Source organism: Moschus berezovskii, chromosome 4, assembly GCF_049115385.1.
Source record: "Moschus berezovskii isolate FMDL1 chromosome 4, NW_MosBer_1.0, whole genome shotgun sequence".
Taxonomy (NCBI): domain Eukaryota; kingdom Metazoa; phylum Chordata; class Mammalia; order Artiodactyla; family Moschidae; genus Moschus; species Moschus berezovskii.
This window is the reverse complement of record NC_142463.1, coordinates 114,249,113-114,273,395: the sequence shown is the minus strand read 5'-3', so window position 1 is coordinate 114,273,395 and position 24,283 is coordinate 114,249,113. Positions and strand designations below refer to the sequence as shown.

Below are 24,283 nucleotides of genomic sequence, written 5' to 3'. Positions count from 1 at the left end.
TCCAATTTAAGTGATGTTAGTAGGGAAGTTTATGTGCTTAAAGTTTACTGCTTGGTTGACATATTTCCCCTGCCCTGTCTGTTTTGGGAATCCATACCGCATGGGCCTTAGGGCCATATCTAAAGTCACAGATGCACATTTGGGACAGTGGGGCAAGGGAAGAGAGCTCCCCTGCATAACCACTGCTGGCCTTGCAGTGCTTGGGTCCGGAGCACCACTTCCCAGCTTATAGAGGACGCCAGCTCCTCGAGTAGGAGTTGATGGTGATGGTGATGGTGATGGTGATGATTCAGCATTTCTCTAACTCCAGAGTTAAAAATATTCTTCATCCCAGCCTACTTGTTATTCCTCACGACTACCATGGCAGGTGGGTGGAGGAGTGTTATCGCCAAGGGAAAAGACACCCTGGGGGCTGTGGCCCAGAATGCTGAAGGGACCCACTTTTAGAAGGGTTTGCCCACCCCCATTGCTGGGCTCCCCGGACAGGTGATCTCACTCTTGATTCTTCCCTGACCCTAGCTATGTAGTGGATTCTTACATATATTTCTGTCACACTGCAGGGAGTGGAACTAGAACTCAGTGCCTGCATGCTTTCTTTATGCCCAGAGCCATATTTTTCTCTAATAGTGAATGTCTGCTTCTGCATTTGGAAGGAAGTGGACCAATCTCATCTGAGGCCCGATTTAATCCGTAACTCCAAGATTTGGGAAGGGAGTCACTCTGACCTGCGTAGCTTTAGAGCATAACATCCTGATCACAAAGAACCCTCCTTAAACTTCATTTTTCATGCTTGCTCTTGGCTTGCCAGGAATTCCATTACTTCTGCAGAAGTCACTGTGTAATTTCCTAATCAAAGACTCTGAGGGTCTGAGTGTCAAAATGTTCTCCCACTTCCTGCTCTATATTCCTTTTTAACTTTGTCTCCTTCAAGTCCCCAGCTCACTTCTATTCCCAATATTAGCGAGCAGTTGGATGAAAGAAAGCTGGGGCCATAGAGGTAAGTTATTTTGTCATCACGGCTTGTTTGTTTTTCTAGGTGTACTTCCTTCCCTCCCGGTGGCTCCTCAGGGCAGGCTCCTGTCCCCTCACAGGCAACATGATCCTAATGGATCTGCTCGCTCAGCTCAGGTGTGCCGCAGCTCACATCCACGCCAGAGCCTCAGAGCTCAGTCACGCTTCAGCTGCCTGCCTCCTGGTCGGCCTTCTCTCCAGCTCGCTGCCCCCGCCCTCCTCTCTCTGGTTGGGCTGCTGAGACCTTAGCTTCTCAGTGTTCCCTCCCTCCCTGCATTATTTCTGTTGTCTGGCTTTCCCTCCTGGAGTCCTGTTTATCTACTTTCTCTTTGGCTCCCAACAGCCTCTTGGCCCAGAGAACTCACTACTCTTTGGGTGTGGCTTTACTCTCCCTGGGGGCGGGGGCCTACAGGATATAAGTCAAACTGGATGGTGAATAGGGTGGGGAAGAGTACCTTCTTTGCTGTAAGGAGTCTCTAACATGCTGATTAGCCACCGTAGCTTGGTAAAGTGTAGCCAAGAGAACAAGGGATCTTTATAGAATGAGGGATCTTATTCTGTTAGGTGATCCAAGAGACTTAGGTTTGGAAGGGATGTACCTGGACTCAAACAAGTATATTATTATAGGCTGGCAGACACCTTTTGGCTGCATTCTAAGCAGTTGTTAGAAATGAAAGGCTTTTGTTTCTTGGCCTTGGAATGGTGTGGCACTTAGCTTTTCCAGGCTGAATGGGGAGGAGGGGATCTTTAGGGTAGTTGGCTAGTTGACTAGCTTGCCTGCAGAGAGCGTGAGGTTGAGGTTAAAACAAAAAGCACATCGTGGTGTTAACCCTCTTTTCACTAACTAACTAACTAACAAACAAACAAAAAACAGTTATCCCAAATGTTTTCCCATATCCAAGTGTTTTTTTTTTTTTTTTTTTTTAAACCCACGTTTAAGATGCCATGAGTAACTGTTTGCTAAAGCCCTGCAATCAATTCGCATGTTCTGGTCATTTTCTACTGACCCCTACTGGCCAGAGGTGGTTATTCCTAAGATCGTTTTGGGTCTTTGAGATGAAAATGTAACTGATGTCCTTTCTGACTCCACTACCAAAGTTCAATAATTCCTCACCTTCTTTTCTTGCGCCTCATTCTTCCCAAATATTTTCCCCTCTATGATTCTTAGGCTTCCCTAGTGGCTTAGATGGTAAAGAATCCACCTGCCATGCGGGGGACCTAGGTTCAATGCCTGGGTTGGGAAGACCTCCTAGAGAAGGGAATGGCTGCCCACGCCAGTATTCTTGCCTGGAGAATTCCACGGACAGAGGAGCCTGGCAGCTTACAGTCCACGGAGATGCAGAGAGTCAGACACAACTGAGCGACTTTCACTTTCGCTGTGGTTCTTAGCGACTTTCACTTTCACTGTGGTTATTAGCGACTTACACTGCGGGTCTTAGCGACTTTCACTTTCACAGTGGTTCTTTGAGTTGATAAAAATCCCAAGTAGTGTCTAGTGCACACTTCCTGTTTTAAAGACGAAAAACCAAGGTTCACAGAGGCTTAGAGACTACTAAGCATGGTCACACAGGCAGTTAGTGGCAGCTGGGTTTATAACCCCAGTCTTCTGTTCTCATTTTCATTCCTGTGCATTAGCTAATTGGGACGTTAAGTTACCATTTAGTGTGACTTTACTTCCAGTGACATCCAGTCTTCCTGCTTCCCATCTCCCTCTGCATTGCTGTGAGGAGCCCTAGGCCTCTGGACCTCCGGGGAAGTAACTCTGCTAAACGCCGGGCAGGTTAGAGAAGTTGGGGTGAAATGAGGAAGCAGAAGGTGCGAATAATGTCACCCTACAAATGTCACCATCTTCCTGGCAGATTCTGATTATTACAAAAGAGGAGGCCATGGAGCTGAAGCCACTTCCGTGCCCTTAGGAATTAAAAGGGTGATGAGGAGGGTGGGCTGTGTGAGTGTTAGCATCTATGTGGAGAGCTGGAGGATGCTAACCTGTTTGTGATGTGGGAGACAGAGATTGGAAGGGAGAAAGCCGCAGAGGAGCTTATCCTATTCTTGAGCTAGTGACAGAAAAAATCTGGAGGCAGAAGTGGGCTTGCAGTAGGCTGAGGGGGGGCCCTCAGAGACTTAGTTAAGATTCTGAGGAGCAGAGACTGGGAAGTGGGTGGCAGAGAAGGAGGTGGGGACAGCTGTTGCTTTGATTTGCTATTGAGTCAGTGTTCTCAGTGCATTAGCACTGGGAGGGAGCCCCGGGCTGGCCCCCAACACAAACAAGCCCCTCTGGAGCCAACACGGTGTTGTAGCAAGAACTGCAGTTGGGAGACAAAAAAGGAAGGGGATCTAATCCCCAAAGAGCCCCTTCCTCGCCTTAGCTCCTGCCTTCCAGGACCGGGCTGTGTGCTCCAGACAGGCATCTAGCGTTCTGTACTAAGAGGCTGGATGGGGGTATGAGACACACCAGAGCGGATGGCTTTGTAAGAGCTGCTGGGAGCACGGGTTCTGTGCAGGGGGTTGACTCTCATCATTTATTTCTCAAGGAAGCCCCTAAGGTCGGACGTGAAGTCACTCCAGTTGATGACGGCCTTGAACCATTTCAGAAGCACCCTTTCACCCCTATCCCCTCACTCCCTTCCCACCATGGCCACATCCTCAGAAAGCAGGACAGACATGACCTGGGTCTGTGTTCTAACGCAACAGAGAGTCAGGAGGCCAGATTTTGAACTCTCAGATGTCCCTTGAGCCAAGGGCCGGCACTTTATACCCTTTCTCTAAGTATGTGTAATTGCTCTCACATGTCTGTAATAGAATTGGGAAAAAATCACCCCATCTTAGGAAAGTACTTAGGAAAGGAAACGTAACAGAGTCAGTGTGGAGTAAATGAAAGCATAACTAAGTTTAACTTGTTGGAAAATATGTCTAGCCATGAGAAAATAGGAACTGGGAATGGGCAGGAAAGCCCAGGAACACTGGGGAGAAGTAAAGAACAGATTCCCTAAGGAATATTCATCCAGGTGCCCTGGCTCCTAATTGTCCAGAGCCACAAAACCTGTTTGAACAGATGAATGAGTTCCCTTCTCAACAGGCTGTATCTTATTCTCCTTTGCTGTTAATGTCGCACTGTAGATAGTTTAGGCTGATGGCTTGGTGTGGTGGGATAACAATGCTGTGAAAAAGTTTAATTTGTTAGAAGTCAGGCAAGAGAGCATTCTGGCTCTGTGCCAGCTCTCATTTTACTGACTTGTTTTTACTGTTTCCCCTCACTGGGTGATCAGAGTCAGGGTGTGGGTGACAGGCTCAGGGCAGTGATTAGGAGCATCACATGCAGAGAACACTGCTCTGCTCTGCACACCCACACTGCTCTGGGTGCCCCTCTTCTGCCAGTGCCAGCTGAGATTTAGTCTCTACTTTTCTCACCTAAAAATGTATTTTGCAGCAAGTGTCACATTGTTCAATTAGCCTTATTCTGTGCCTTCCTGGGAATTTAGCTCTTTTGTGAGACAGATACATTCCTTCAAGCCTACAGACGTCACAGTCCCTGAAATGGCCATTGATTCTGCCATCCCAAAGTTCTCTTCCTCTCCTTAAACCTTCATTGAGTGTCTCATCTTTAATGTGGATGTGCTTTCGATTTTGTTCCCCAAGATGCATGTATATTCCAACCTGGTTACTCTCTTTTTCCCCTTCAGCACGCGTCCTCCAACATACACCTGATGGCTAGTTTTCACTCTTTGTATCTCTGTTTTCCTTTTTATTTTCTGTCATGAACATAGCTTTCTTATGACCCAGATACAGAGCCCTTTTCACAAGCCCGTTATTAATCAGAACCCCTTACATCCGTCCAGCAAACCATATGGTTTAAACTCAGAGATTCTCCTCAAAACAGAATTCAGAATCCTGCTCCGACTCCCCAGGAGAGGGCCAGAATCCTCTTCTCCCCAGGGCTGAGCTCAGTCCATCTGTCACTGACACTGGACTCCAGGGCTTGGAAACCAGAAGAGAGTTGGCATGAAGCAGCAATTGAGGATAAATGAGAATGTGTGAGGCCCATGGGCTAGTGACGGTGGTTTGTATCTTTGTTTGAGATTATAGGATGAGATGAGTGGAGGAAATATATGTGTTTGGAAGTATCTCATCCTTAAGAACTAGAGTAAGAACCGGTAAGAACAAGTGAGTGCAGTTGTCTCACTGTTTTGTTTACGTTTTCTGAGGGACAAATGATTAGGAGCAGATGGTAAAACAGTCCTCTCATTTTATGATAATGAAAAAAACTTTGCTCTTCAAAGACTGACCTAGGCTAGGCTAAGTCTCAAGTAACTTGTCATCTAAGTATTTGTTAGACTCTTGCTGGGTTTCCAAGGAGGGTTGGGTATTTAAGTTAGAGACTCAATAAACCAGTTCATTCTGAAGCTTTTTACTCTGAGGCTTTGGCTGGAATTCTAGAATCTAAATTGGAAGTAAAGAGCTAGATCCCAGAAGAAAAAATGAAGGCAAGAAGCAAGGATCTGCCTATTCCCAGTAAAACCTGGTGTTGGAAGGACTAGTTTTCCATTCTACCTTGCTGATATCTGTGGCTGTATGAAGGAAGTAGAGAGCTAGTAATGGTTAGCTTAGAGATGAATGGCTGAGATACCAGCCTTCATTTCTTTTTTTCCCCTAGGGTGAGGTGATACATCTGACCTTTTTTGACCCTGAACTGGAAGTAAATGAGCCAAAGGTGCTTATAATTAGCAATCAATACACAATTAGTGTAGGTCTAGCTGGGATAAGGAAAAATGAATCCTGAGAGAAAATAACGTTTTAGTTCTTTATGTTATTTAGCTTTCTTACCATTCTCTTGGAGACCTCTGGGAGAAAGATGGAGAGAGATGAGAGGGTTAAAGAATCCCAGAGGTAAGAGCTCACACAGAAGAATGATACACATATTGAAAAAAAAGCTGGAATCTCTGCATTAGAATCCTTTCAGAAACATGTCTGCTCTTTATGAGAACAGGGGGCTCAGGGAGATGAGTAGATGCGAGATACTCCAGCTGTTACCATAACCCTAATTCTGTCTTCTTGAAAGCTCACTCATGGAGATAAATCACTTCCATTACCTGTCCTTGAGGAATGAAATTTCTCCTTGTTTCAAATAAGGAAATGGAAGAGGGGTACTGGAAATTAATTCCGGAAACCTGTCTCTCCAGCTTCACTGTGTATAGGTCATTCATAAGTGTTAACTATTATATGAACTATTATGCAAAATTGACAGGGGAAATCATCATTGAGGGGAAGAGAAGCTTGTGTAGCTCTGATGTGATGGGAGGAACAGGCTGTCTAGTCTCAGACTGGCAGGGGCTGAGCATTCTTGGCTCCTTGCTGCACTTGACGTCATCAGCTTATTGGCAGATCCCCCAAAAGAGTAGCAGAGTCCAGTTTAAAGATGCATCTTCTGAGATATGGCCAAGGACTTGGACTCTGGGATAAGACGGTTGCATTAAAGCCATTTAGTCTATACAAGATGGTTATAATGATGAGGAACATGAGTCATGGATTTGGTATTTATTTTCTATGCCTCTCCCATATTGCATTCTTCTATCATCTATTCTGAGGAGCCAGCCTAGATATTGTCTTTATGTTTACTGCTAAGGCCGAGGGGAAAGGGACAATGAGTGTCATGACAGGACAGTTTGAGTTGGTGGTCAGGCTCAGAGTGGTAGGAGGTGTGTGCTCATAAACCGAGTAGGACTCATCTTGCATTCTACGTGGATAGTGTATATGTGGTAGCTGCACATGAGCAGTGCTGTCTCAGTCTCAGCCACGACTCTTAGTAGTTCTGTCTTAAATCGTATGAGTCCATGTATGGCAAAACATTCAGTTCTTTTGAGGCCATTTGAGGTCACTATAGGCCCACATCTCCTGAACATTGCAAATGACACTTTTCCACCTCAGAATTACTTGCTTTTTCTGTCCCCTTCCTACAGGTGATTAGGTGGTTAGGGAGACTCTCCAGATCTGGTCTTGTTCCCCTCTTGCTGGTCGAGCCAGTCAGGAATCATAGCCAAGATCATGTGTGTGTTGGTGGTAGGAGGAGGGAAATCCCGTCCCTGTTTTGAGGGCTGCACTGTGGAGAGTGAAGAGATTAGGAATTCGGGTAGGGAGCAGGACCACGGAGAGCAGCAGGAAGAGCCTGGCGTGTCCCCGTCAGGGGCTAGCACCATGGAGAGCTCAGAGCACCTGCGGTTTGTTCCACGAAGAACAGGGAAACCAGGATCACGGGTTAAGGCAGCCAGCTCGCGCAAACCAGAAAGAGCACACCTCAGGGCTTCTGTTAGGATCATGCCACACCCATCATTTGCTCTCAAAGGCCTTCTCAAGTACTTTGTTTGAACCTGCCATACATGCAACCCAGAGATGGTGCCATAAAAGTGAGGACCGCCACCGGACTGAGTTTGTCAACGTAAGCCTCAGTAATTATGGAAATTACATAAGAGTCAGTGGGGGTGGAGAGAGTTTTGATTTGCTGCAACCAATTATGAATGACATTAAGAGTATCTTGTAATGTGGGAAACAGTGCCACAAAGCCTGCATCTCCTCAGAGACGCTAGAGATAAGGAAGCCAAAATGTGTATTATAGTTAGGCATGATATGAGACCCGGAGAAGGAAATAGCAACCCACTCCAGTATTCTTGCCTGGAAAATCCCATGGACAGAGGAGCCTGGTGGGCTACAGTCCATGGGGTCGCAAAACAGTGGGACACGACTTAGAGACTAAACAACAAACAAAGGGTATGACATGTGTCAATCAACTGCTCTAAGGCACCCCAAATTGCTCTGAACAGCCCAATCTTGATCATACATGGAAAAGCATAATGGATTATGCCTTGTAAAAAGGGTATTGTCCTCAGGACTTAGAGGTCTTTGTGTTAGCTGAGAAATTTGGCCACTGTCTTTAGACTTAGGGGAATTTTGGTAAAGCGACAGATAGCTCTCTCAGTGCTTGTTGCTTCAGTGAAGAATATGTAGCTTTAATGAGCTTATATTTTGTAAAAAACAAAAACAAACCTCAGCAGTTTCATGTGTTTAAGACTCATATCTCGGTGCTAGAATGGATGGATCTCCTTGTTGTCACAGGGTTGGATTGGGTTTCTACTTGGGTTGTAAAATCCCTGAGCATCAGCTGGTTCTGACCTGGTAAAAAATCATCTCTACTGCTGATTCTAGAGGAAGAGGCAGGTCTTTGACCCCATAGATTTGTTCTTCCCTATTTTTCAGTTACATGGAGTATTTGTTCTTAATTTGACTGAGTTCTTAGGGACCTGAATCTTTTTCTGATGGCTTGCTTTTCCAGGCTTTTTTTTTTTTTTTCCTCTAGTGGTTTGTTTCTCTCTTATCTCTTATAAGCATTCTCATGAGGATTGCTATTCTCAGAGTTTGTGGATGGGTCTCTAGGACATGACCTCATCCAGGAAACAAAATGTTCCAGTGCATGGACCTATAGCCAGTGATGAAACAGGAAGTGTTAACTTGTATCATAAAAGATGAAAGGAGATATAATTACCAAAACTTTCTGATACCCTGGCTTTTTCATTCAGGAGTCAGTTAGGAATTGGTGCAGTCTACAGCATGCTTCATGGAAAACCTGGAGCCTAGATTACCATTCTTCAGTAAAATTCCATTACTGAGAAATAAATGACAAAAAAGGGATTGTTGAGCTGGTTCTGTTGGAGTAGGAAACAACAAAGAATGTGACTAGCTTCAGCCCCAGGGGTTTAATTTCTCTGATGATAACTGTGAGGGTTTTTTCCTTAGGTTATTTTTTGTGACCTAAGGACAAGAAGCTTTTGATTCCAGTACATACTATTTGGACTGTGAGAAAGCGGCGATAACAAGGGGTACCAAAACCACATCTAAGAATTTTCAGAGCAATGGCACAACTACCTGGTCTGCTGTTTCAGAGTGACCAGAACACCAAAAAGATGCCATCTGTGGAATTTTATGGCTGCAGAACTATGAGTCATTCTTCAAGTGAATAGCGACTGTCTCCAACAAGGCACTGTTGAAATTAGATTTGGACCTTCTTTCTTGCTCAGTTGGAAGAGCAGAGAGAGGAAGAGAGAGAGCAAGAACCTAAGGATAGTGAACTGTCTCAATTATTGTCAGTCTAGGGTAGAGTCTTTCAAACTGTTTGCAGCAGAACCTCTGTGCCTTACGGATTAGGGGAAGTCTAGGGAAAGTCAAGAAGAACGGCGAGAGGGTTTCAGGTCTTACTTATCTGTTTCAAAAAGGGTAATTTTCCTTTGATCTGTTTTATTTATTTGGTAAAGAACCTTCACATCTTTAAAGATCAAAGTGAGAAAACCACTGTGCCAGAAGGAACTTTCTGAGGCCAGCAATGATGCCGAGCCGCAGGGAGTGCTCAGGACAGTCTTCGGTGTAACTGCTGGAACAGGCAGCTGAAAAGCTACAGCTTGGGTCCCACATCAGACAGACTGGTTCCGTATGGAATTAATGAAACTCTACGATACCAGTGCCTTTCTGATGCTTCCAGCTTCTCTGTGCCAGGAAATGCCATGTCTGAAGGGGGAGCATCTCCTTCCCAAGGATTCCCAGCTGCAACTGGGAAGAGAACAGAACGAGAACAGCTACAGCTGCAACCAGGAAAAGAACTGGGTGCAGTAGGTCTGCCAGGCGGATCCGTGGGCAGCTCTGGAGTGAATGCCTGCTGGACTTCTCCGGCACATTGGGCGTGATCTCTACACTGGGCAGCTGGCCAGGGGGCTGCAGAATGGATGGCAGTGGACAGAAGGTCATTGGGAAGGGAAAGATGTTCATGTGTGAGGCAGTGCACTCCAAGGTTAAACTGCTGTGTTTTGATCTGAAGGAAAGAGAAGCTGCCCACCTGTCTGTTTCTGTACCAGATCAATTCACAGAGTGCTGGAAAAATTTTGAAAAAGGAAAACCAAGGGAGGCTGGTCGCAATGTTGAATGTTGAACAGATCCCCAGAGAGACAACCACAGGATACGTTAAGTTCACGGGCCTTGTAATCCCTCAAACCTGGAACTGCCAACTTCTGCCAGCACTGGTGGAGAAATGTGAGAAGCAAGGGGCAGGTGGCTCACTCGGAATGTCTAAACCATTCCTGAGTTTTGAGCCACAGCACTAATGGTCAGGTTCAGACAACAATTGTTTGCCCTTCTCCAGCCTCTCAATCCCTGTTCAGTCTGATGAAATCTAAAAAAGTGTATGCTGTACTCCAGGGAGCTGTGTGCTGCCACTGAGCTCCCTGCCCAGGGCCCTCCGGAGCCCCAAGTCAGGGGTCCTAGACACACCTTCTGTATGAGCCTGGGCAGAATGGTCATCCGGACCACCACCCGTGGGTATTAAATCTATACACCTGCCTCCCACATCAGAGTGGGCCTGTTTTGATCCCGAAGCTAGGAAGTAGAATTCATTTAGATAGAAGATGGTGCATGGTTGTGTCTCTTGTGCATCAGTGCATCCTGAGACATTACAGCCAGACATATGTCCGCTGTCAGGACAGACAGTGCTCTCGAAGGACAATCAAGCCTGATTTGACTCTTTTTGGGAACAGATCTTCTAACCCATCTCCAAATTCTCAATCCCTCCTCCAGACATTCTCCATTCAAAATTTATATATATATATATATATATATAAGGATAAAGCATTTCTTTTCCTCTAAATCTGAAGCCTGAGTAAGCACTGAGCCCCCAAACTGAGGACCAAGGAAGAAGAGTGCAGCTAGTGAAGAAAGACTTGGCTAGTACACAGATTACTCTCTTCTCCAGTGTTTGTTTATATCCTAGAGTTGAAGAGCTCACAGCTTTCTGGGATGACTTCGTTCTGTTGAGGTTCCAGCCTGCCCCATCAGTTCCCATTGCCAAACAGGCAGTTTGGGTCACACTTGTCTCTCTCAAACACAGCTAGCAGAATGGGAAGGCCAGGGGCTGCAGGTGAAAGTCAAGGCCTAGTAGAGTTCTTATTTGGGTATGTACACCGCACGCAGCAACCTCTCCTTTGCCTTGCACTTAGCCTGCCCTCCCGCAGGACTCTCTTCACCTCCTCAGTGAGTAGGGTCATCAGTACAGCCGTCCAGGGGAAGGGGGGTTCCACATAGGGGAGAGGAGGGGCCTCCGCCCTGTGGTGACTTGGGTAGGAACTCCCTTGGGGAGCGTGAATGGATACAGAGTAGAAGGAGCCAGCCTGCAAGCTGCCCAGTGTCCCCATAACACCAGAAGCTCCTTCTTCATGATGGAGATAGGACTTGGGGAGCAGGTCAGGCAGAGATGGAGCAAGTATTCCTCCAGCACCCTGGCTCTTCGCCTGTTTCCTTCAGATGAAATTCTCTACATCATCCTCCCCAGTTTCAACCCCTCCCGTCTCCACCCCCGCCCCGCCCTGTGCCCATCCCTGCTGGCCACTGGGTCCATCGCCCAGGAGCCGCCTCCCCTTTCTCCTCCCCTGCGGTTCTTTCTGTTTTTCGTTGGCATCTGGCCGGGCATAGCCACCACCCTCCCCCTCACTCTCCCCACAGCCCTTGGCTCCGCAGAGGTCCCGGTCCCCCCTCCCCTCCCCCAGCCCAGTCCGCCTCTGCCAGGGGCGGAGGAGACTGGAGGATGCATTCCTTTAGTCCCTTCACCGCCTGCCCTCCCTCCTCCAGGGACCTGAGGCTCTGAGCTGTGCCTCTCTTCCCCGTCTCCCTACAAACTGGCCCCTGACACCCCATTAAGAGTCAGCAACCTTTGAGAAAGCTGAGGTGCCCCCACAGCGCTGACCTACATAGCCCGGTCCAGGGCGGGAGGGGGGCCCCTCGCCCCTCACCCCGGGCCCCGCCTCCGTTCTCCCCCCACTCTCTTCCTTCACCCTCTCCCATGACTAACCCGAGAAGCTCTGAGTTCCTGACTGAAGCCGAGGGGGCTAGGCGAGACACCTTAGCTCAGATGTGGAAAATCAGTTCTCAGCCCGGGAAAGCTTTGGGTTTTCCATGCGTCCTCCTCCCCAAACGTCTTCAGTCTTCCTTTCGCCCAGTCTCCCCCCGCTGCTCCCCCTCCTCCGCTCCCGTCTGGGTTTCTTTTCCCAGCTTCTGCCGCCGTTAGGGACACTGCCATCCGGGGGCCCTCTCCGCCCAGTGTTGTTGTTTTGCTCCAGAGAGAAGCCCCCCGCTTCCCTGCCCACGCCCCCCTCCACGGCCTCACCCAGGCCCCCTGCCCTGCCCACTCGTAGCTCCGCCGCGGCTGGGGGCGGTCGGGGGCGCAGGAATGTTTGCATACAGCAGTTCGGGGGACCGCACTGGCTACCCAAGCCCTCCAGACACACATACACAAACAGCCGACACACGCCCTGACTGAAACAGCGACAAATCTCACTCCGCCCCCAACACACACTGACACAGACATACACACATACTGACACAGAAACGCAGCCAGACGCGCACACCCAGGCGCACACGGACAGCAACACAACCAGACCCCGGGCGGCTCGCAGCACCCAGCCCCCGACTTGACACGCAGACACACTCGACGGTGTACACGGAGGGGCACCCGCGGCACAGCCCACGATCCAGAGACACGGATGCTCGGACACAGGCACAGGGCGCCGGGAGCGGCTGGCGACCCGAACCCCCGCCTCCAAACAAAGCCAGCGGGCTCCCCCCGCCCGCTCCGCCGGCCGGAGCCCCCGCCCCGGCCCCTCCCCAGCTCCCCTGGCGCCGCCCCCTCCCTCACTCACCGTCCTGGGAGAGGTTGGCCCCGCCGGGCGCCCAGCAGCAGGCGAAAAGCAGGAGCAGGGGCAGGGCGGAAGGGGCCCCCATGGCGCTTCCCGGCCGGCTCCCTGGCAGGGCGCTGGCGAGCCTGGGTCCCTGGGGGCTGGAGCTGGGGAGGGGGGCAGACGACGCCACTGACCGAAAGGGCGCCCCCGAGCCGCTTCGGAGCCCGGGGCCGAGGCGGGGACCGGGAGGGAGCCGGCGCTGCTGCAGTCGCGGGGATTAAATAGGGCGCTCGGAGCAAACCATTCGGTTGGAGGTGGAGGGGGGGTGACGGGGGGCTGGGCTGGTCGCGGGGGGGACCGGCTGCCGCATTCCCCACTCCCCCCGCCTGCCGCACCCCCTCCGCGCCGTCGTGGTGCCTTCCACCCTCTCCCCCGGGAGCTCCACCGGCCCGGCTCGGGCGTGGAGCAGAGGGAGCGAGCTGGCTCAGCAGTGGGACCCGGCGCCCACCCCTCCTAGACTTGGGGTGGAGGGAGGGGAGTCGGGCAGGGCCTGGGGCCAGCTGGCGGGAGCTGCCACTGCAGGCCTGGGCAAGGGCGTACCCACTAGCCCGAGAGCTTCCAGCCCCGCCCTCCTTCCTTTGGCAACTGGGGATCCCCAGGAGTGGGATGCCCCTAGGGTGCCCCTATCAACAGTGTGCTCAGGGCCATCTCTGCAATGGGTAACCAGTTACCCTGGTCTTTTTCCAAAGCACTAACATCCCTAGTTCCTCTGACGAAAGAGCCCTTACTTAGACGTCCAGCAACAATTTGTGGCCCCAGGCAATTTCCTTTGAAAGGCATCTTCCAGCAAGCCCCCAGGCCATGGGAATCAACACTTCCCTCAATCCCTCAAAGAAATTACTCCCAGTTTTAAAAACAACGATTTCCCTTCAGGTTCTGCCGAACCGAGCAGCCTACAATGCAACTCAGTGGTTTTCCCCCTTAATCCTTCCTGTTCCCCGACTTTACTCCCAACCTTTTCCAATATGTTTCTTCTTTATATTTCAGAGGATCTTGTCCTTCCTTTTTCAAGTTTTAGTGAGTAAGATTCTAGGTGAAAGGTGTGATCTACAGATTCTCAGGAAGCTACTCTCTTAAGGACCTTATGTGGCTAATGTAGTTCTTGCCCCTGAGGCCAGATACAAGATGAATGAGAGAAGCAGGGTGTCTGTATTTGCTCTTGGCTCAAGAGTTCCAAGCCCCTGGGGTTTGATTTTTTTAAAAAAAAATTGTGATTGAAGATCTCTGGAAGAGTCTTTGTAGATCGCAGAAAGAGATCCTCCTGAGTCAGTTTTGCTCCAACTTACCTCTTAGATATAAACTCCTAAATGTTAGAATCTCTGAATCAAAGTATTTTATGTATAAGAGTATTTTTTTAGTAAATATTATTACACAGGTGCAATTGAGATTCAAAGGGTATGAACTGATCTATCCAAGATTAGACTGACAATAGTAGAAAACACAAGTGTTGGCCAGGACATGGAATAATATGATTTTTGAAATGCCCTCTAGTCTTGGGTAGTATGTACAGATCTGAGAGTTGGACTATAAAAAAGGTTGAACACCAAAGAATTGATGCTTTTGAATTGTGGTCTTGGAGAAGACTCTTGAGAGTCCCTTGGACTACAAGGAGATCAAACCAGTCAATCTTAAGGGAAATCAGCCCTGAATATTCATTGGATATTGGCACTATGGCCATCTGATTTGAAGAGCAGACTCACTGGGAAAGACCCTGATGCTGGGAATGATTGAGGGCGAGAGGAGAAGGGGATGACAGAAGATGAGATGGTTGGATGGTATCAACTGACTCAATGGATGTGATTGAGCAAACTCTGGGAGATAGTGAATGACAGGGCAGTTCATGGAGTCACAAAGAGCTGGACACAACCTAGCAACAGAACAATAACCGATCCTGAGAGGCCAGTTTTGCCCCTACATGAGAGATTTGGGTGCCTGTCTAACTTCTGGGTCCATCCCCTCTCTGCACTAACTATGTATCACCATGCTAATCTTTAATGTTTGAGTAATCTTTCCCCGTCTCAGACAGCTTTTGCAGCTGTCTGTGATGGACTTAATGTCTCTGTCACCTAGTAACTCAAGGACAAGGATGTAGAAAGAAAGTGAAGTCGTTCAGTTGTGTCCGATTCTTTGAGACCCCATGGACTGTAGCCCACCAGGCTCCTCCGTCATGGGATTCTCCAGGCAAGAATACTGGAGTGGGTTGCCATTTGCTTCTCCAGGGAATCTTCCCGACCCAGCAATTGAACCTGGGTCTCTTGCATTGCAGGTAGATGCTCTAACCTCTGAGCCACCAGGGAACAAGGATGTGGAAGGTACTCTGTAATCAGTAAAGCTTTGTATAAATGTTAGTCACTGATGGGGAGGACAAGAGAGAATATTCTCCAGGAAGACCCTTAAGGGTAGCCAGAAAGCTGCCCCTCTGTTTTTCTTCTCACAGTTTGTGGAGTTTACCCATGGTTTCTGGGAGAAGAGCTCTGCCTCCCTCTTGAACATTTCTTGAGTTTCTGGGTGGTTATTAAGAATTATGTATGAGACAGCTTTTGACCACCTTGGGTTGTCTGACGTGCCTGCCTTGACTCATCTCAGTGACTCGAAACTGTCCTGCTGCATTGGGGTTCTCTGTCTCCCTGGGGGTTCTCTGGTACCTTGAAATCTCTGAGTCAGAGATGGAAGGGGAAGTGTGCTTGAAAGATACAACAAGGACACCTGGTATAAGAAAGAGAAGAGGCCGTGCTATGGGATAGGCAGGAGGGAAGATACAGGGGAAAATGGACCTTCTGACTAAGGTGGGATTAGGTTGGCGTGAATTTAGTCATGTAGCAAAAAGGAATGAGTGGGTGTGTTTTCAAAGAGAGAATGAAGCTTCAGAGAAGAATCATGCTATCCTAGTTAAAGAGTCTTGATGGATAAAGAGTATTATCTTTGGAGCTAGAAGTTTTAAAGATCATCTAAGTGGGATTAAGAGAAGACAGGTTAGTGTTGGGGGGAATGAGAGTGGGGATGGGTGGGATTGGGACGCTAGGATTAGGTCCCAAGCTTCTGTAACTAATCACCTTTTCCATCTGCTGCTCTGCTGATCCGCTTCTGCCTGTCCTTTAATTCTCTAATGACTCTGCTGGTCCGGCCCCACCCTCTACTGTAACTGCACGGGAAAAGAACCAAGGGTGGGAGGGGAGGGGGAGAGCTTTTGTGGAGAGTATTAAGCATGAGCAAATGAGACTCTGGAATGCTCTTTTCCTACCAGTTCCTTCCCTTGTTTCTGCATCATCAGCATCATCCTGGCAGCACTTTAGGGTCTGGGAATAGGAAGCAGTCATTGGCTTTTAGGAATACAGGGTAAAAGAGTATTAGAATTGTAAGGGACCTTCAAGATTACCTAATGAGTACCCCTTGTTGAACAGATAAAGAAAATGAAGCACAGAGGACTTAGCTGACTTCTGTGTTCACACGGCTGTGGAGGAGAGGGGACGCCGTACTGGATAAATAAGGCAGATGTACCCACGGGAGCAGGAGGATAAGGAGACATTTTTCTCTGGGAGTGTACACTGTGAGGAATTCTTACTCCTGGCTATCTCTGAGTGAAAGGGTCCTGTCTCCTGCAGAGGCAGATGGGTCCATTTGGAATAGCTCCTTCCCTCTAACCACTCTAATGCTCTGTGTCCCTGTGCATCCATCCTCTTACAGGCACCCGTTCACTAGGAATAGAGTTTTACAAAGAAAGCCTGAACTACAAGGATTATCCTCAGCCCGAAAACAGGTGAAATAAAAGTATCCACGTTGCATTGTGATCTCTATGGTTACTTTTCACTGTAAAATGCTATGATATACAATCAGTGTTTCCCAGAGACTTGCACAGAGCCTGGAGTGGGATGTCTGTGGGATTCAAGAACTGGTCACCACAGTGAGAGCTGGGGGGAGCAGAGAAGGGGAGTGGAGAGAAGGCGAGTGCTGGCTCCTGGGTGCCCTTGTCCACTCAGCAGTAGCCTGGGTGGCTGGGGCTGAGGAATGTGGCACTGGCACCGCTTCTGGGCTGGGTGCAGCTGTGTGGGCCCTGGACATTCCTTTCCCCACGTGGCGCCTCTTGGGGAGGGCGGGGGGCAGGCACTTGGCCTGAGTGGGGTGAACACTACGTATTCATCTAGGAGGGAAGTGAGCACCTGCAGGGAAAATACTCCGAGCCCTGGCTCAGTTCTCCTTTGCCCTCTAACCCTTGGCCTCTGTGTGACTTTTTCTTTATCAGTAAATTCTACACAGGTTTCCACATTTGCTTTCCTCTTTACTCTTCCACACAGGTAGACCAGGATTCCTCATACTGCTTATTTCTATTATCCAGTTTTAATTAACCCTATCCTTAATAAAAACCTTCGTATGTGTTTTAATTCTAACCTTAATTGAATTCCAGTTTCAACCCTAACCCTAATCTTTTATAGACTCTAACTACTAATCCTAATACCAACTCCAATTTAATTGTTAATTAAGCAGCATCTTAATTCTAACCTGTTGTTAGCCACCAATTTGGGACAGCAACTTGTTCATAATAAAAATGATCATAGGTACAATTTTTTGGGGGGAGGGGAGTGGGGGAAGCTTTCCTGGTATCTCAGCTGGTAAAGAATCTGCTTGCAATGCAGAAGACCTAGGTTCAATCCCTGGGTTGGGAAGATCCCCTGGAGGAGGGCATGGCAGTATTCTTGACTGAGAATCCCCATGGACAGAGGAGCCTGGTGGGCTGTAGTCTATGGGATCGCAAAGAGTCGCACACAAGTGAACAACTAAGCACATAGCATTTTTTTGAGAATCTGTTGTATGCCAGACTTTGCACTGGGTACTTAACTTGCACGGTATGTCATTTAATACCTGAAATACCCTAATGTGGTTGAGATTATTAGCTGCATTACAGATATGAGGAAACAAAGGTTTAATGAGATTATGTAATTTGTAACCAGTGAATCCAGATCCACTGTTGGTGTTCATTTCTCTTTCTGCTAACAAATACTTTCTGATTGGGCTTTTCCTAAAATCCTAACTAATTTTGACTTGAATAACTTCTAAATTACTGAATGTCTTGCGAGTATATTATTAGTTAAGCTTAAAAAAAATAAATAGTGGTACAAAATAGAAACCAAACAAGCCAACAAAAAGCCCAAATTGTCCCTGCCCAGAAATCCCATCACCACTTTAAAACATTAAAGTCATGTGTTTATAGAGTTAAAATAATCAAACTATGGAAAGAAACAAACTAAAAGGAAAGGGCTTCTCTCCTCCCCAGACTTTCCATACTGAGCCACCCCTGGGGGCATTGTTCCCACTGGAGTTTTGCAGTACAGCAGTCCTACCTCCCACAGTGCATCGGGAAAGCACTTAAAGTCAAAATAAACACCTACCAGTGAAATCACCATATATATGCATGTGACTTAGGCATGAGTCTCGCTAGACAATTTGAATTTACCGTGAACGGTAACTGTTAAAGGCTAATGATCTGCCAGGTTCCGTGCTAAACTCTTTATTGTCCTTCTTAATATTCACAAGTTCCCCGTGCAGCATGCCTTTACCCTTATTTTACGGATGAGGACAACGAGGCCCAGAGAAGCCAAAATCACAAAGATGTTGAGTGAGAGACACAGGTTTCCAAGACAGATTTGTCTTACTACACAGCGTCAATTTTTAACCACTAGATTTAGCCAGGGAGGCTTGTTAGAGAACAGGTCATATGAGCTTCGTTCTAAAGGAGAGAAGGGGAGTTGCTTGATATTAGAAAGGAGGATGACCTTTAAGACTATAGATGGACTCAGATCGATATGGGAGGAGACCGTCCAAGGGGGAAAGGAGCAAGATAGCTAGCAGATGGGGGGAAGTGAGTAAAAGGGGAGAGCAAAATAGGGAAATAGAACTAATATGAGCGGAGACCCGGGGAATTTCATGTGATGAGTTCAGGCAAAAATGGAAGCAGGTGATAAGTACAGTGTGCCACTGTTGCTTCGGCTCCAGGCTGACTGCTGTGTGTTGGAAAGACAGCAGACACGCATAATCATCCACAAACAAAAATGCACATTTTGGTTGCAGGGATGTCTGCAGCCTCCCCGCCGCAAGATCTCTGCACCCCTCCCCTCACAGTCTGTGCCCCAGCAATATCAAATGGCTTGTAATTTCCCGGACACTGTGTTGCTTCATGCCTCGATGTCCTTGCACATTCCGTTTTCTATGGCTGGATCGCCCGTCTCATCAAGCCAGATGAAACTTGGGTTTGTGTTTATTCATCCAAACTTGGATTCGGTGTCACCGACTCTGTGAAGCCTCCCATACAGACTCCTTGCTAGGTGCTACCATTGTACTGAATATATGCTTCCACTCTTACACCCTTTCCCTGGGTTGTGGTAGTTTGTCTACATGTTTTTCTCTTTTGTGAGCTCACTGAGGGCAAGAATGATATTTCATGAATCTTACTATTCCCAGGGCTTCGCTTAGAAAGAGAAAAATAGTTGATTCTCAGTTAATTCTACTGAATTAAACTGCAATGATAGATTTACAAACACACAGCCTTGATGAGTTTTTTTTTTTCTTTCAGAGACACAGACATGTATATAATCTGATTTCGTTGGTACACTCCCTGAATTTGTATGTGTTCATATAGATACAGTGTGTCCCAAATTAGGTGAATGACTCTAATACACATATTTTCATCCACTTATTTAAGATAACATTTTATAATTCTTGGAATTGACTTAGAGCCTGCCATTTCCTTTTGCATATCTTCAGTTGTGAAAAATTTCCATCCTTGGAGGTTAGATTTTAATTTTGAAAATAGCCAAAGGCCTTTGGGATCCAAGCCTTATGGATAAGTGACAGTTCATGTTGGGTAATACAAAGACAAAAGTTGCCTATTAAGTAATAGTAAATGGCTTAAAGGTTGACTAATATGTTGGTTCTGAAAGCAGTTCCCAGAGTCCTAGAAAATTTCTGAGCAGTGGCATTCTGATCTATTTGTTAGTACAAACGAAATCAAATAAGGATTTAGTCATTTTATAGTCACACTTAAGTATAAGAAGACAAGAAAAATCATTTGTTCAGAATAGAACTCTTTTTCATTCATTCATAGTTTATTGAGATTTTATGTGCAGTGCACAGTGCTAGTTGACAGTGGCTGTTCTGACCCAGCTGTTCTGTTGCGGTCTATAAAAAAATCTATAAACCCAGGTTTCATTTTTATAATTATAAAACAAAATGATCAGTGGATGCTCTTACCCCATCTCCAATTCCCACCCTGGTTTTGAGCCTCATCTTATCTAAGAGGGATAATGCAAGGGTCAGGGATACGATAATACTTATGGATGCGAAGTTCATCATGATAAAGACCAAACTGACACTAATGGCTTACTTTTTAGAATCATAAAGTAAGAGTGAATATTTTAAAAATGCCATGTCTAGTGCTGGCTTCTAGAGAATACAAAAATAAGTAAGTCATGAAACTTACCTTCAAGGAACTGATAGTCCAGTAGGAAAGATAGGCAAATGCAGAATTACTCTACCATGTGATAAATGCTACAGTGCAATGGTATATAAGGCATCTTAGAATCAGGGGGGAGGCAGGGATTAAAAATTATAGAAAACCTTAATAAAATGACTAGGGAGTTGGCCAACTGTAAAAAGGATGAAAGGTATTACAAAAGGGAACAGCATATCCAAAAGCAGGAAACAGAATAGTCTGTTGTGGTTAGATTGTGAAGGGTATTTATGCTGGAGATTGCTCTTTATCCTGACGACAAAGAGTCATTGAAGGGTTTTAGCAGGGAAATGTCAGGGCCAGATTTGCATTTTAGAGTGATAACTCCAGCCGTAGTGGATGCGTGGACTGGAGGCTACACATTGTTTGATTCAGAAGCCTGACCATTCTGGGGACCACCAATCCAGCTCCATGACATTGAGTAGGATCCACTGAGTGTGGTCTTGTCTGATCCTATAGGTAGTGTGGAGATAACCCCAGGCTACTGTAGTTGGACCCAGACGTAAATATATAGACAATGCGTAGACAATGCTGTGGAGCATACAGACCCAAGCAGTGGCGCCAAGCAACGTTAAGTTGTATGCAGAAGGGGTTAGGTACCCTGACCAGCTGCCCCAGCTTGCCAGAGGCATTTTCTAGGACTTTCTGTGCTAAAATTGGAAAAATCTAGACAAACTTGGATGAGGTTGGTCTCCATACACAGTTCCTGGCAGAAATAGCCTGTGTTTAAGGGCAACCATTACTCAGAACATCTCCCCAGCAAGCAGTTGGGGTCATCTCCAGGCCAGGCTGGAGAGGAAGGAAAGTTGAGCACGCTCTTTTCCATTTTAGAGGAAGGAAGGGGTGGGAAGGGACGGGGTAGTCATGAGTCTGAGTAGCTAGGCCAGTTGAACAGGAGGGAAGAGGAAAGGCTCAGTAGGAGGCAGAGGGTAGAGACTGGATTTTGGTACCAGATCACACCTCCATTCTCTGCCATCCGGGCTCTCTGCTGGTGGCAAGAGAGCTCTCTGCAGGCTCAAAACAGGATTGCAGAGAATGAATTGGATGTATATATTTAGCTTTTCATTCATTCATGGAGTTCATATACAGTTGACCCTTGAAGAACACAAATTTGAACTGCCCTGGTCCACTTACACATGGAGTTTTTCCAACAAACATACAGGTAGCCCTCTGTATAGGAGGATGCATACAGAGGATGCATACTGACCATACAGAGGGCCAACTGTGAGGCACGTGAGCATCTGCAGATTTGGTATCCTGGTGGTGGGGGCGGGGGCCTTGAACCAGTCCCTTGTGGTTACTGAAGTGTGACTAGTCACACAGTCCTTCGATATCCATGGAGCGCTTCCTATGTGCCTGGAACTTTGCATATGCTTCCATCACTCAGTCTTCATGGATAGCCCTGTATCTTGTAGGTATTAGCATTCCCATTTTACAGGTGAAGAATGAGGCTCAGGAAATTTGGTAACTTCCTACAAGTTACACATTAGCTGATGGAGTTCTTGGTTATCCAGAGAAACCGATACACCGACCTGTGCCTGATCACAGGACTTATGTGGGAAGTGAAGTGAGAGTCGCTCAGTCGTGTCCGACTCTGCGACCCCATGGACTACTGAACTGGGTAGCCTTTCCCTTCTCCAGGGGATCTACCCAACCCAGGGATCGAACCCAGGTCTCCCACAGTGCAGGCGGATTCTTTACCAGCTGAGCCACAAGGGAAGCCCAAGAGTACTGGAGTGGGTAGCCTATCCCTTCTCCAGCAGATCTTCCAGACCCAGGAATCGAACTGGGGTCTCCTGCATTGCAGGTGGATTCTTTACCAACTGAGCTATCAGGGAAGTCCTGATATCAAGGAAGCCCTGAAGTGGGGGCACTGGTTAAAAATAATACAGGTACCCTGCGGTTTCTCGTTCCATAGGGTAATAATAAAAATTCCTGACCTCACCATTAGTAACTGCTACCAGATGACACCTCAGTCCTGACATTCCTGAGAAACGGCACACCACAACTTGTGGATCCTTACGAGGAACTCACTAATTCCTGAGAGAACCATATCTGTAAACAGTCTATTGTGTTAAGTTTTAAAACCAAAACACATCACTGAATCTCTCAACACATAATTTCCGCGACTCTTCCTTTCAGTGATGGCTAACCTTGTTTGTGAAACCCTTTGCAGTCCGGCCCTTGCCTGTGTCTGTGACCTCGTGTTACCTTCTGGCCACACGGTCACTCCCAGCCTGTCTGTTTTGCGTCTCTAACAACCCAGCTCGTGCCCACCCTAATCCTTTGCACTGGCTGGTCCTCCTGATCTTAAACTCCCCTCTCTGCTCTATGCAAAGCTGCTCTTGCTTGCACATCTCGGTTTGAATGTCTCCTCCTCAGAGAAGCCTTCCCATTCCCTTGTAATCCGTTAGCTCCTCTGCTTAGTCGTCAGTCGTGTCTGACTCTTTGCAACTTTTGGACTGTAGCCCGCCAGGTTCCTCTGTCCATGGGATTTCCCCTGCAAGAATACTGAAGTGGATCCCTTCTCTGATCAGTTAGAATTTTCTGCTATTTTCAAAACTAATTTATCATTGGCTTATTTGTTGTCTGTACTCCTTCTCCCAGTAGATACTGGCTTCATGAGTAAAGAAACCCTGTCAATCTATCTGCCAAGTTGTGTTGGCAGAAGCCGAAAGGACGGTGCACATTAGGTCACTTGCCACATAGTCAGTGCTTATTAAATATTGTTTGAATGAATTCGTGGGAGAGGACTCTCTCCTTCATCCCGTTTGGAGAAGAGCATCCACATTCCTTCATTTGACGCATTGATTTTACAACAAGAACCTCCTACTATCATATAAGGCTTTTCCCTCTGGTTCATGAAATAAGACCTCTCTTTCTCTTTCCTAGCCTTTACAACACATCTCTCTAGAGGCTGCAATGCTATTATTAAATGGCTCCTCAACCTCCTATCGGAGAAGGCAATGGCAACCCACTCCAGTACTCTTGCCTGGAGAATCCCATGGACGGAGAAGCCTGGTAGGCTACAGTCCATGGGGTCGCTAAGAGTTGGACACGACTAAGTGACTTCACTTTCACTTTTCACTTTCATGCATTGGAGAAGGAAATGGCAACCCACTCCAGTGTTCTTGCCTGGAGAATCCCAGGGATGGAGGAGCCTGTTGGGCTGCCGTCTATGCGGTCGCACAGAGTTGGACACGACTGATGTGACTTGGCAGCAGCAGCAGCAACCTCCTACATGTCAGGTAAAGTGTCCTAATTCTTAACTCTCTGCCAATTCCTTTATCATTTCAGAACCTCTTCCCTGATTCTCTCCTCTTAGATAGTTGAGTTCAGAACAGGTCCTGGGAGGTAAGAGAGGCCATGGCTGATGTTATGAGTTGAACATGAGACACTGTTCCAGGCTCTCTTGTTTATTTTTCTGCTCTCCTTGATTTTTAAGCTGTCTTCCTTGCATGACTCATGATCACTTGTGATCCATGTTGGTCCTGAGACCTTTCTAAGCCTTGAAATTCCGGAGCTTGCTACCCTTCCGGTAGCATTCCCTTGCCAGGTGACACTTGGTGAGATTTGCCAGCAGAGACTCCAGTCTGAAGGCTTCTTTGTGGACTTGTGCCCCCACTAGCTTTCACCAGCTGAAACCCTGGTTAGTGTGGTATGGACGAAGGAGGCCGGGAGTGGCTGTGTGTCCTCTTCTAAGGAAGTTAAACAGGCTCTGGGTCCCGCTGCAAGGAGCCATTCCTGACTTCTTATAGAGTGGTGCAGGACAAAGCTTGGCTTTTGAAATTGGACTTTCCTGGGCTTGAATATCAACTGTGCCACTTCCTTTATTTGAGATCAGTCTTTTCACTTGTTGAGCGTTCCACTTTGTTATTTTCCATCTTGTCGTGAAGATTAAACGAAGACATTTATGCACAGCTCCTAGCTAAGAATTCACCCCGTGTTGGTTGCCTTGCTCTGTGCCCTTCGCCTTAGAGCAGGTGTGTGCGGACTATTTCTCTCTTCT

The 24,283-nt window shown here is 47.3% G+C and overlaps 1 protein-coding gene across 2 annotated transcripts in view; it reads right to left on the bottom strand.

The window, feature by feature from the left end:
* The window catches only part of CADM3 (cell adhesion molecule 3), a 30,641-nt gene extending 17,654 nt beyond the window's left edge, over nt 1-12,987 (bottom strand). Inside the window, exon 1 of one of the 2 annotated variants that reach the window (XM_055402999.2) lies at nt 12,735-12,987. In XM_055402999.2, the coding sequence (XP_055258974.1) occupies nt 12,735-12,816 (82 nt within the window). In that variant the 5' untranslated portion in view covers nt 12,817-12,987. The remainder of the gene's footprint in view (nt 1-12,734) is intronic. The other variant, XM_055402998.2, reaches the window with a different exon arrangement.
* Nucleotides 12,988-24,283: the final 11,296 nt, after the last annotated feature.